Below are 13,653 nucleotides of genomic sequence, written 5' to 3'. Positions count from 1 at the left end.
AGCATGTGACGATGCAACAAAGTATTCTTTTTTTCCAGCACGTGCTTAGGCACGTATTTCATTAAGCAGATGAATAGAGTTTTGTTACAGCTGAGGCACCCAAACAGTAATCCAAAGATTACCATTAGCCATCCCCTCACCAGACTCGCACATGGTTGTAATCACACAATACACATAATTCGCGACTAAAACGACGAACAACCTCAATCCGCCAGACGAAGACGAAGCGAGTCTAGCACACCCAAGTGCCGGTACCCCGCCGCAGTCCACATGATAATCTCATCTTCAATGATTTGGAGCACCTGCGCCACCGACTTTGGCGCCCGACGATGCAACAAAGTATTCTACCCATTGTATATGTGGACATGAACTGCAAAAGAAGATAGCTAATTAGAGCAGCTCCAGTGTTGCTGAAAATCGAACCGTGAAGAAATGAAAGCGAACCATGAACATTGGACGAGCTGAACCATATCTGTTAAGAGTTAAAATCGAACTTTGCACACACGCCGAACTGAGCCGAGTTGAATAATATATATATCGTACGGAGTTGTTTCTGGCCACCGCAGACGACCACGCGGGGGACGAGCTAGACGGAATCATATATATTATTCGTGTATATGGAGTCCACGACCGATGTCCACGTTAAAGCGCTTTCAAACCATTCTTTTGTTCGTCCTTGCCGACCCGTATGGTTCGCAGCAGCACTAGGGCCTCGTTTAGATGCATTCCAAATTCCAAGTTTTTTCACTCTCTCTCCATCACATCAATTTTTAGCCGCTTGCATGGAGTATTAAATGTAGGTAAAAAAAATAACTAATTACACAGTTTAGTTGGAAATCACGAGATGAATCTTTTGAGCCTAGTTGGTCCACGATTGGACAATATTTACCAAATAAGACGAAAGTGGTACTATTCATCGGGTTCACTTTTTTTCACGATCTAAACGAGGCCTAGAGGTGCCCTTAGGCTTCACCAACGCGAGGCAAGAAAAGTGTTGGCTTCAGAAAAGTATCACCTACCACCAAGTTATAGGCAAGCTGAGACCATCGCAGTCACTTACTAGCTCCAACCTTGTCACAATCTGCAAAATTGACACTACTTTTCGTTTACTCTCTCTTGTGGAGAGATTTTCTCTCCTGCTACTGTGACTTATTACAAACTTTATTTCCTTGTTTTGGAATTTTACATGGTCTCAAGACGCTTTGATCATGTTAGAGTAACATTACAGTAGCAACATAATTAGAAGTATAGCTATATGGAATTGATCGATAATGCATTTCTTAATATCATGGGATAATTGTATGGTGGATATCCAAAGTGATGGTCATTTGCTGGCGGACACCCATTTTAGAGCAGTTTGCCAGAAAGACACTCTAGTTCGTTGAAATTAGGCCATAGGACACCGCGGCCCAGTTTCAACCGGTTGAGGAGAGAGAATTTTTCATTTTAGACATCCGGGGTCCCTGAGCCACACTTGGGTCCGCCCCAACCTGGTCTAGTTGGACCACATAAGAAACTGGAAAAAAAAACTCGGCCTTTCTTCTTCCTGTCGAATTGCGCAAGAGGAGAGACGGGCGCCGCTCCGGCGGACACGAACCATGCGGGCGCGGATCCTGTGGGCGCGGCCCCCGCTGACGTGGACGACGGCCGGTGAAGCTCGCAATCGGCTTCCTCACGCGCACGGTCAGCTTAGCAGCGCCGTGCCCGGGGGAGCTCGCAGTCGGGGGTGGGGCGACGCTCGCGGCCTCCAGAGCTCCCTCACGCTCGAGGTGGGCGGGCGCGCGACCACCAGAGCTCGTGTGGCCGGGCATGGCGCGTGGCCTGGGAGCTCACGAGCCCCCGCGGGTGGGGCTCCGGCGACGCGTAGGCGCTGGATGCGGGAGGGGAAGGGCGGTCGCGACGGTGAAGAAGCGAAATAGAACGAAATGAATCAGACCTAACCCTAACGGCCGGGTCGGGGCCAGTTCTTACGTGGTCCAATCAGACCAGGTCGGCGACGGACCCAAGTGTGGCTCAGGGGCACCGGATGTCCAAAATAAAAATTTCTCTCTCCTCAACCGGTTGAAACTGGGCCGCGGTGTTCTGTGGCCTAATTTCAACGAACCAGAGTGTCTTCTGGCAAACCATCACTTTGGATGTCCGCCAGCAAACGACTATCACTTTGGATGTCCGCTAGACAATTGTCGCTAATATCATTCATTCACAGTTCACCTGAAACAACGTCCTGTTTGAATGCTAGGGGCTAACCCTTAGCAGCTAAAATTAATCCTAGCGATCCAAATATGATGTCTATACAAATTAGACAAACCTCTAAGAAGCTGAAAGAAAGAGGTCAAAACTCAAAAGATTTAAATTTTGTTTTCCAACTACAGAAATAAGCCCCAAGATTTGCCGCCAACTAACAGCAAAATTGTTCATAGTGACCCCTGGTACTACTCTATCATTGCAACATCCGCATCATCATTATCGACCATGTCTATAAATTGGTGACATCCAAATGGTGCTACATTTAGCTAGCTGCTATGCATGATCTCTCTTCTCTCACACCGGTGGTAGAGTTGCGTCTGCGACGAGGGAGGGATCGGGCACACGTTTGTCTCTCACCGGATCCTCCACAACCAACCCCGCCTGGAGGTCCCCAAGGCCATGTTTAGTTCCTTTAAAATCCAGAATTTGGCACTATGCAAAAAGAAGATTCCTATCACATCAAACTTGCGGTACATGCATGGAGTACTAAATGTTGACGAAATCAAAAACTAATTGCACAGTTTGGTTGTACTTTGCGAGACGAACATTTTAAGCCTAATTAGTCAACGATTAGACAATTATTATCAAATAAAAACAAAAGGCTACAGTAGCTACAGTGCTCCAACTGAATTCGGCGGCGCCGATTCAGTGCCCATCTAAACACGGCCCAAATTCATGGGTTGCCAGTTGTCATCGGCTCCAGAGTGGTACGGGTGAAGCGTGAAGGTAAACAAACAGACAGTGTACTTGTCGTACGTCGCCATAGCTCAGTATGGCGAACTTCATGTCTTCTAAGCCCTTGTTTAGTTTCCCCCAAAATTCAAAAAGTTGCTACAGTACTTGTCACATCGAATATTTGCGGTCCGTGCATGGAGTATTAAATGTAGACGAAAAGAAAAACTAATTGCACAGTTTAGTGGGAAATTGCGAGACGAACGTTTTAAGCCTAATTAGTCAATGTTTGGACACTATTTGTCAAATAAAAACGAATGTGCTACAGTAGCCCCAAAATCCAAATTTCACGAACTAAACAAGGGCTAAGTACTCCCTCCATCCAAAATATCTGTCGCTATTGTTCACGTGTGAGTGGGTTGGACTAAATTTCTAAAAAATATTATCAATATTTATATTTTTAAATAAATTTTATTTTTATATGTATATAGTTAAAGTTATTTCTCGCTATATCATAAATATTAATAATTTTATTTATATATATATATATAGAGAAGCGAGAATGACAGATAAAAAACGAGACCGGAGACTTTGGTAACAGATCCAGCTTTTTTTTAGGGGGTAACAGGTCCAGCTTTGGGCGTTGAGGATGCGCCCTGTAGACGAAGTGGTCGTGATACATCCAGGCCTGGTTTAGATTTCGCTGTTAGGAATTAGTATTTAGCATTGTAGCATTTTCGTTTGTATTTAATAATTATTGTCCAATCATGGTTTAATTAGGCTTAAAAGATTCGTCTCGTAATTTACAATCAAACTGTGTAATTAGTTATTTTTTTATCTACATTTAATACTCCATGCATATGTTCAAAAATTTAATGTGATAAAAAAAGAGTGAAAAAACTTGAAATCTAAACAAGGCCCCAATCACCTGGCCGAGGGATCGACATGGAGTCAGGGATGCGGAGGAGGACGACGTCGGCATCCGCGCTGATGACCTTGGGCGTTGGTGACAACGCATCCTCGCGTTGCTGACATGCAGAGCAGTGGACGTAGAAGCGCGAGAGGCCTGGCGGCCGGGCGGGCGACGCAGAAAAAGTCACCTCGATGGGGCACACCGGTGCTCGTCTTTGACGTGGCGGCGGTGGTGTTGCGGCGCGGGGCCTAGGGTCGAGAAGACATCGATCAGGATGGAGCTTGGGATATCGCGGCTGCCTTGCCCTCGCGGCAACCAAATCGGAGAAGACCCGGAGGGACGCTTGGTGCCACAGTGAAAATTGTTCCAGCTGTGAAGAAAAATCGTTGCATCTCAGATATTGGGCCGTTTTCGTTGGTGGGCCAATGCGTTGGCTGAAGGTCTGCTACAAATTGGCCACCCGACACATAGGAGCACGCCTTTGATTGGACCGTTTTCCAAGACGAAGCTTCAGCTTCATCACAAATCATCATCAAAACAGGTAAATATTCTATCAACAGAATGATCTTCAATCAACTTACCGAATCATTTTACGTAGGAATCCATATATATAGAGGAATGCTATACATTGCCCGTGTGTTTTTTTGTTTTGCAGCACATGAATTTTGTGGCCGCTGGATGGGCATCGTGTGTCTCCATGCCACCTTGCCGTTTCTGTCTATGATTTGGATGGCCCACTTGCTATCGCCCCACGCGCTGGCAATCCCGGCCTCGGTCATCTCCTGGGCCGCGCTGTCCCTCCCCTCCGGTGTTGCCCAGATACACGCGCTCCCCGCCGTCGACGCCTACCCGCTTTCCGTGCTGCTGACCGCCTACTCCTGTCCATTTCTGAGCATTTCATTTCCTCTTCGCCTTCTGTACCTCGACGCGCGCCCAAGGCGATTCCATTGGCGCTGCGGCGATTGCTCCGGCGAAGTCGTGCTTCCCCGTTTCCGAGTGCTGGCGAAGGTCTGTTCTCGATCCCGTTTCGTAATGTGGAGTAGGTTTTGTGGATTCGTACTGTGATGAGGTGGGCGGGTTGGAGATTTGAGTGGGGGATTTTGAGATGTAGCCGGGCGGCGGGGATCAATGGGGTAGCAGATGGGAGGACCAGCGCCGCCGCCGACGCCTCGGCTGCCTCGTTGGGGCAGGTGTAGACGAGGTCGGATTTTGCGTTGTATTTTGCTCCTTTGCTTGCTGTTCATGGATCTATGGAGCTGGAACCGTTGGCCCCTTGTTTAGCTGTGGATTTGGTTGCGGCAAGGGTTGTGGCAGGGGCGGCTGCTGGAGGTGCGTGTCGCATCGTGCCAAGTGGGACTTGCCTGCGGGGCATGCCTATGGCAAGCAGTGGCATGGATTAGTCATTTAGATATTGCAAGGCTTTGTGCTTCTTTCGGTGCTTGCTTATGGTGTTGTATTCAGACTTGCAACTACAACTCAAGATCTGTTTTGACATTTTTTCCTCCTGAACAAACAACAATTTTCTGCCTGCAAAATCCTTGTGGAAATTTTGTGTTGACTGAGCATTTCCAAATCCTTGTGGGAATTTTGTGTTGACTGAGCATTTCCAAATCCTTGTGGGAATTTTGTGTTGACTGAGCATTTCCTACCTTACCAGCTACTACCTACCAGTATACTAAATGGACGAATAGGATAGTTGAAAGGCAGTCTCTGAATTATCTTCTTTTGTACTTAGCATATATACATATGATCCATACGCTTGCTGCTCTTTTGCTCATGAAAGAGGCATGACTCCTGTTCTGTGAACATGGTCTGAGAGCTAGCAATGAGGTCATTAACATGATTTTTGAAGTTCTTTATTTGGTCCAGTAACTGAAGTAGCATGGGTTTTGTCATTGCTACATTTTGATGCTAAAGGGTCGTTTACTCTGAGGCGGTGTTGGTTAGCTCGAGCATGGCATGTAATTATGGTATATTTAGCATTCTTATGTCAGATAGCTCTTGGATGTGTGATCTTTTTTTGTTGCTTTCTTCCTTGATCTGTTATGATCACACTGCAGCCAGGTAAGGCATATTTTCCACGTTGGTGTTTCTCTGATGAGTTAGTCTGTACTCTAATGGCTTGAATTAGTTACTTGTTGATCCACAATTTATGAGAAAAAACACTTTTCATTATTGGATACCACATGTTTGGACGTTTCAATATTACTTGAGTGACAACTAAAGTTATTTAAAGTTCAGGACACAGGATCAGGCTCTATTTGTCCATGGACACTTTGGCTTTTTATTGTTGAACTAGTGTGCTTGCTGATGATATATAGACTGCGTAGTCTCATGTATGACACTGCTACCAAGCTTCTTAAGGGTAATTTATTTGATATGAAATTGATATGCACAATCTGATAGCTAGTGTGTTCAGCATACATCACTACTTTTGAGTCTGCTTTTAATTTGCTTTCTGTTTTTAACTGAATCTTGTAATTCCATTGCTAGGCGATGTTTGTCACTCTATTCATCGGCAAATTGTTCCTAAACTCCTGATTGGTGTTCAGTAGAACATCCTTTAGGCTTTAGCTTGATTGCTTGAACCTATTAAGTTAGAACTTTTCAGTTGGCAATTTGAGCTGATAATATTTGGACTTTGTGTATGCATGTGTATGCAACCGGCATGTTGGAAAGTGGGAACATGTGCTTCTATTGCCTTTATTTAATTTTCAATTCTTTGTTTTCACCTGATCACAGTATTGCATTGCTTTGCAATAGCTGCATCCTATAATTGCACATTTGAAACAAATAACATTACAGTGATTTCTGATTCCTGTGTATCCACCTCAATCCAACTTTCTGTTTCAGAATCTTGTGTTTCCTTTGCCTTCCATGTTTTAGTGAGGAACACATGTCTGAATAATCCTAATGTGTAGTACTATAGTTTGCGTAGGCCTAAATTTTTTCTGTAGCTAGGAAGCTAACGTTGCTCTATATATAGCCCAAAGGTACAATTGTTGATTAGTATTGAACCACATTTTTTATTTTCAGCTCTATTTTCTGTAGGTTTGAGCAGCTCACCGTGTCCTCTTTGTTTTCTGTCTTTGTGCAGACTTGTGTTCTCTTTGTTTCTAAATGTAAACTTGCTGTATTTTTGTCATTTTTGTGCTCTCTAGTATGGTCTCTAGTAACTTTGATTGGACTACTTGCAGAAGGAGTTTTCAAGCCCGAGTTATTCTTGCCTGAAGAATGTACAATGGCCCAACCAAAGGTATTTTGTTCTTAAACACTAGGAAAAGAACAAATAATGAAATTCTAATGTATGTGAAGATACTCCAGAAAGTTATCGTGTTAGATTAGCCCATTGATCTGTGTTCCTCATTTGTTGCTTGATTTCCTCGATCCCTTTTCCTGATGTGGTGTTGATTTGCTTGATTAATTGTATTTTTGTTTTGTTATGGCTCCACCAGTCTAGTTCATGTGAGAGGAAGATGGCACTGATTATGGTGGTGGAGACTAGTTCATGTGAAGCTAGAAGATTTACATGCTCCACTCAGCTGTGTATAGCCTTGGGTAAGCTTTTTTGAGTTAGAATGAGACATGCACATTTTGGTACTGACCTGAGATGTCATTCAACTATGCAGACATATGAACTGCCACTCAACTGCAGTTTAGTTTAGTGTTGAAATGTCCAAAATTTCAGTTAGGATGGCACTACACATTGTATACTTTCATAATAGAAATTTGATATTTTTTCGATACCCATGGAGGAGGATGATTTCATTTCTGACGGTGAATCTGTAAATGGTGACAATGACAGTTGGTTTTGATATCAACTCAGAAGACAACAACTCTGCTTCTCTTTATACTGGCAAGGTAATAACTTTTGCAATGCTAATTTGTAGATGTATGCCAATTGTACATATTTCTGAAAATTTTGTTTAGTTTAAACATGTCGTATATATACACATGCTAATATCTCCTCGTTTAGGCTTCCTAGGATGAGCTACTGGAAAACATAGTTTACAATATCATGTCCAATACATACATGTTGTACTGTCCAGTAAGCAGAAAATTAACCAAAAATCTTGAGTGCCGATCTTAGGTTGCTTACTTGGATCAAAGGCACTTATCGCAATCACTGATAATGTAAATTGCAAGTAACGAGCATTGCAATTTTAGTTATGAGCATGTGCAATATGTGGAACTATAATGAACGTGAAATATGTGCAAATTTCATGCTTGTCTTAAGTCAGAGCTCAAGGTTCATGCTTGTATGTGTTTGTGATCTTTAAAAACTTTACCTGTAAGTTTTTTCTTCTGTTATATAGTTTTCCATATGAATTGTTGCTGGTTTGAGCGAATCAAATTTGGTTGGTCAGTGCCTCCAAGTTAATGCATGAATGTCTTATTCTGTGGGCTAATCTACGCTGATTGTGGTGCATACCTAGCAGTAAATTGGCAAGTATGCATTCCATTGTCTCCAAGCGTGCTGTCTTTTACTGGCCCACCTTTGTCCTAGCTGTTCATTTCAGTTATTTGTCTTTGTCATACTATATAAATAAATTTAACATGTCAATTGTGATTTGTGCCAGCACACAAGTGAATGTTTTATCGCTCTACGGTGAAGCCAGAAGATTTACATGCTCCACTCAGCTGTGTATAGCCTTGGGTAAGTCTTTTTGAGTTAGAGTAGGACGTGCACATTTTGGTACTGACCCTGAAATGTCATTCAGCTATATTGTACGTCAGCTATATATTAGGTCTTGTCATTCAACTATAGACATCTGTATAGTTTCTGTGGTCCATATGCACCAGTACTATGTGTTTGTCTTTTGATTGTTCTGATCTGATGCCTCTCCAGTTATGTCTAAAGTGGCGATGCCATGTTGTAGTAACTTCTGTAGCATATGAATTTTCTGGCAACAGGATCAGCAATTGACGCCTCGGCGCACCTAGCTTTCTTGTGACACTGACTTGCCGGCCCCACTCTGGATGTTACTGTTTTGAATCAGAGTCGCGCCTGTATGATTTCCCCCATAACCCATCGTCGTCTCCCTCCGGCAGCTCTCCTGGCCGGAGAGGCGATTTGAGAGGCGACGTCGCCGTTCCGCCCCTCCCCGTCTCTGTCCATCGTCTCGCTCCTGGTCATCACCGCTTCGCTCGTCGTCTGCCATTGCTAGAACTCTGGAGGTACCTGGTTTGGCACTTGCTCCCCTTGTTTTTGCACTTATTTGTGATTTGGGTGGGGGATCTGTTGTTGGAGATGTCGCCGGCGCTTGCTGATGATATATAGACTGTAGTTTGCCATGTCATACTATTCCCTAGAAATGAATATATATTTCAGTCCTATAAATTTAGTATGATAGTTCTACTCCCTGGAAATGAGTATATTTTTCACCCACATTTCCACACAGCTAGTTGTTTCTAAGAAGGAGATATTAGTAGCAGTGCATTAGGTTCTAAGGATTGGGTATTTCACCCACATTTTCTATTTCACTGTATGTGCTCTATATTTCATATCTGTATGTTCTATCTTTTATTTATTTTTTTTGCCTTTGTGTTGTGCCTTGGTACTGCTATACATTGGACCAGCAAAGTTGGTTAAACAATAATGTTCTGAACACACTTTCTTTCACTTTTTCAGGTATTCTGTATCATCGGCAATGGATCTACTCCATCCACTTTGGATCTACTACATTTGACCAACTTTGTGTTGTCTTTGAAGATGTTGCATAAGCTACTGATGCTGTAAAGAGGATGCATGGGCTTTCCTTTCTATGGTGAGTTGTTGCAGCCCCTAATTGCCTAATGACCACTCCTTATATGTTAGTTGATGGAAATGCCTTATATATTGTTGTGAAATACTTTTCTGTGAACTTAAGCAAATCTTTGTGTAAACTTGTGATTATGAGGTTGCTTGAGTGGTCCAACTTAGTCACCATTTTCTTGATTTCAAACTTGTTACCAGTAAATTGCAATGTTAAACTACTGCAATTTTGGTGTGTCTATTGTGCAAATTTGGGCCATGAGTGGAAACTCAGTCTTTTTTGGGTCTAGGTCAATTGTTTGGCTTTTACTTTTGTTTTTCTATATTTCTGGACAATCTCTTCGGACCATATTTGGGCCTTTAATCTTTTATTATACCTTCTTCATGCTACTTATAGACTTATGGGTGCTTTGTAATAAATTGTTTTTTATATGCATACATATATTTATATTGTTTATTTGTTTGTTAAAAGTTTTTAACTCCGCCTATGGTGGGTTACCTATCCATATATGTCTGTGATTGTGTTGATTTCTTGACAATATCTGTCTATTGTCCTTCCATTGAAAAAAAAATTGTCTATTGTAATTGTTTTTGTGCTGTTGCTCCCCATCTTTGCTTGTAATTGTGCTGGTCTGGGGAGAAAATGTTGTCTATTGTCCTTCCATAAAAAAAAATTGTCTATTGTATTTGTTATTGTGCTGCTCGTCCCCATCTTTGCTTGTACTTGTGCTAGTCTAGGGAGAAAATTTTGTCTATTGTCCTTCCACAGAAAAAATTGTCTATTGTAATTGTCTCTTGTAATCTGTGTTTGTGTTAGGTGAAGTAAGCTGGAGGTAGAAGATTAGCTTAGGATTGTGTTAGATGAAGGATGTTGGATGTAGGACAAGAGTTGGGACTTGTTTCTTGTGTTTTCTAGTTATTAAATCTAAAATTTAAAGGCCTATGATGCAAACTATTGTTAATGAGGTGGCTGCCTAGTTGCTCATTGGCTGTGAGCTTCTAGTTCCACTTCTTCGGAATTGGTATATCACACGTGTGTGTTTTCTTTGTTTGCAACACGGCTGCCCGATCTGTCTCTCGCTCCATCTGTGCACTCCCTCAGCCGCATCCGCTCCTTGGTTTCGATGTGAAGCTGATGGGCTGGCCCCACCACCTTGTGCACTATTTGTATCTCGGGTCTCGCTCTGGGAGCCGAGCGGTCGCTTCCTTTCCCCATTTCTTCTCGCTCATTTCACATGGCAGGGAATGGATGGTTAGATGGATTCCATGGTAGCCACCAATGGTTATAAAATTCTTAATGACTCCATCTGAATGTTCAGCTGAGGCCAAAGTGCTACACATGCCACTGAAGGCTGGCGGTTTTGCATTTTTTTTTTGCCATTCTAGATGATTTGATTATCTAAGTGCATGTTTTTTTTGTCTTTGCTCTATGGCATGCTGCCATTGTAGCTCTAATTTAGTTTTTCTTTTGTGTGTGTTCATGTGTATGTAGACCTCTTATTCACATCCTTGGTGATTGAGTTCCATTGCAAGTTAAGTCAGATATCCTATCAATCCTGACAATCATCATCATGAAAGGTGGAATTGCACTTAAGCCCTTCTCTATCTCCAAGCTCAAGCAGCTTGAGGACCTGTAAGATCTAGCTCTCTCTATTCCTATTTCCTGACTGCCTTTTACCAAGAGCTATCTTTTGAGATATGGTCACTTTTGCACCCAGGCCATCTTTATCTTAGTGTGTAAATTGCATTAGTGGCAATTAGAAGTTACACTATGTGAAATGTGCAATTTTTATATTTGTGTTTTGTAATTTATTTATAATAGGAATATGTTTGTGTTAAGTTACTCCTTTGTTTCTGTTTGTCTTTTGTTTTCTTTTGTGTGTAGCATGCTTAGTCTGTATTTATAGCTGGCATTATAATGCATTTGTTAATGCAAATGGTTTTGTGACACCAAATCCATCAATATAACAAAGTGGATATTATTAATTGAATATGGTATCTTTGTGGAGTATAACAGTTGAATCTGATATTTGAGAATATTCAGAGAGATGTTGTGCACTTTTATTATTTTATTTGTTAAAGAGATGGTGTCACTTACCTTTGTTTTTACAGGTCCAGAAGATTACTAGTAATATTCAGTTTATCTTGGAAATAGTCATCCTAAACGTTGTGGAAGTCTTGCCTTGCATCTGGAACAATAATCAGCATGGGACATCTGTATATTTTATTTTCTTCAGTTTTGAGACAATGGTAACAGAAACGTGCCAATTAAAAGCCTCTCCCATCTCCGTATTTCTCTCCCAAAACTTGTTTAAGACTGTATGCGCATTAAGCTTTGTTAAACCAGGAATCAGTTGAGTTAGCATTGTGTTGGATTTTTTTTTAAAAAAAATCTTGTGCAGCTATTTTGTTACAAATGTAGCCTAGTAATTTGTAACGACTCATCAAGTACTTGCTCTTGTGTGATTTATTGGTTGATTGATATGATCTAACTGAATTAGAAGTCTGCCGTATATTAGAAGTCTGCCATGCAGCAGTATTCTTGCTGCTTTGCTGATAAATCAACAACGAAGGAAGAGTAGCTTTATCTCAAAGAGAATTTCTATGGGAGAGTATCTTTGAGATTTTTAGCGCTGTAGTTTATAATTTTAGTTGATTCTAGCTACGGCAAAGCTTGAGATCAGCACTGAAGATATTTCTTACATAGAGTTCAAATGTGAAGTTGAATATCTTGTTGTGGCCTAGCCTAGTATCTTTCTTGTATCTATTATATACTCTGCTTTTAATCTAGAATTTGTATGGAACTTATCAAAGAACGTTATGCATTTGTTGATAGTTGTCTCTTGATTTTTCCAGAGGGTGCCTCTGAACTTTCTGACGTAGAGTCCTCAATTTTGTCATAGATCAGAGAAATAATGGAAGAGTTACAAGATTGCAACTCAAAAAGCCTGGTTGCCCTTCTGGGCTCTTTGGTTCTGCATCTCTGTCGGCTGTTTGGCCAGCAAGATCAGAGTTGATGGCAGAAGTACATACTAGCTTACTTTCTGTTGGTCAGGAATGACTACTTAGATTTCTTTCTTCCATATGCTACAGATTTGGATAGTGAAGAACTGAAGGACCTATTCCGAAGGCTCAATCGGGAGGTGATTCAAGTGGTAACAGATCAAATGATCGCTACTTCCCAGGCCTTCATTATGACCTGTCTCAAGACTGCCTTTCTTGCATAACAAATATGTGTGGTGTGCCTGCAAAGTATATAGAGATTGGCCAAGAAAATTGTGATTTTCTCTCTGCGTGTGTGAGATTATGCTATCTATGTGATGCTCTTATCTCACGTAATGTATGCTGGATCCTCTCCTTATTCACAGTGAGGAACTAGGACAATGCCCTGTTGTTGGATCAAGCACAAGTGCTGATGCTGAAGGCCATCCTGTTGCCCTCTCATGACCACAAATTCCATGGATCTAACACATACAAGCAGATTGGATTCAAATGATGGGTGTGCTAACCATGTCTGTCGAGGTGAGTGCTTCTTTTTCTCCTTCGATCTGTTGCTTCTTGCCCCTCAGGAGACGAGAGCAGAGGTTTTCCCAAGGACAACTAATCTGTGTATTTTCTTCTCAGACAGAATACAACAACAGAGTACAACTACAGTAGAATACAAGTACAAGTATAAGTATAACTACAAGTAGATTCGTGTGTTGTTTTCTTGTAAAACACATGGTTTGTCTCTCAGCATGGAATTTGTGTGCTACTGAGGGAAAAAACACACGTTTTTTCCTTTGTAAGGTGGGAATTGCTTGTTAGCTAGGCTGCCCAAATTTGGGTGCTAGGTTGCAAAAAAACACACGATTTTTTTGTGGGAGAAATCTATGTGTTTTCTTCCCTGAAAACACTTGTGTGTTGGTTGGCTTCAAAACACATGGGTATCAGGTAGACAGGCTCTAAAAAAACAGCCGCACGACAGCACATATCCATCTGCAGGCCTGTTCGCCTTTTTATCAGACCCGTTCGCTTTCTAGCAGGTTCTCTTAGCATCCTAAAATTAAAGAGCACTGATGCATTT

The 13,653-nt window shown here is 41.9% G+C and overlaps 1 protein-coding gene across 6 annotated transcripts; it reads left to right on the top strand.

The window, feature by feature from the left end:
- The first annotated feature begins 4,465 nt into the window (after positions 1 to 4,465).
- Positions 4,466 to 13,239, top strand: LOC136540909 (uncharacterized). 6 transcript variants are annotated; one of them, XM_066532948.1, is made up of 10 exons: positions 4,466 to 4,840; positions 7,030 to 7,088; positions 7,288 to 7,390; positions 7,462 to 7,519; positions 7,638 to 7,693; positions 8,413 to 8,489; positions 8,833 to 9,010; positions 9,465 to 9,600; positions 11,700 to 11,837; positions 12,444 to 13,197. In XM_066532948.1, exons 4-8 carry the CDS (start codon positions 7,505 to 7,507, stop codon positions 9,520 to 9,522), a joined length of 384 nt encoding a protein of 127 aa, XP_066389045.1. In that variant the 5' UTR covers positions 4,466 to 4,840; positions 7,030 to 7,088; positions 7,288 to 7,390; positions 7,462 to 7,504; the 3' UTR covers positions 9,523 to 9,600; positions 11,700 to 11,837; positions 12,444 to 13,197. The 6 variants fall into 6 exon arrangements, 1 of the variants encoding a protein (XP_066389045.1); XR_010780044.1 differs by lacking the exon at positions 11,700 to 11,837 and adding an exon at positions 13,212 to 13,239 and having other exon boundaries at positions 7,462 to 7,693; positions 8,747 to 9,010; positions 12,681 to 13,109; XR_010780045.1 differs by lacking the exons at positions 7,462 to 7,519; positions 11,700 to 11,837 and having other exon boundaries at positions 8,747 to 9,010; positions 12,681 to 13,197.
- The last annotated feature ends 414 nt before the right edge of the window (positions 13,240 to 13,653 follow it).

Source organism: Miscanthus floridulus, chromosome 2, assembly GCF_019320115.1.
Source record: "Miscanthus floridulus cultivar M001 chromosome 2, ASM1932011v1, whole genome shotgun sequence".
NCBI lineage: Eukaryota > Viridiplantae > Streptophyta > Magnoliopsida > Poales > Poaceae > Miscanthus > Miscanthus floridulus.
The sequence above is the reverse complement of the archived record's forward strand: the minus strand, read 5'-3'. Positions and strand labels throughout refer to the sequence as shown.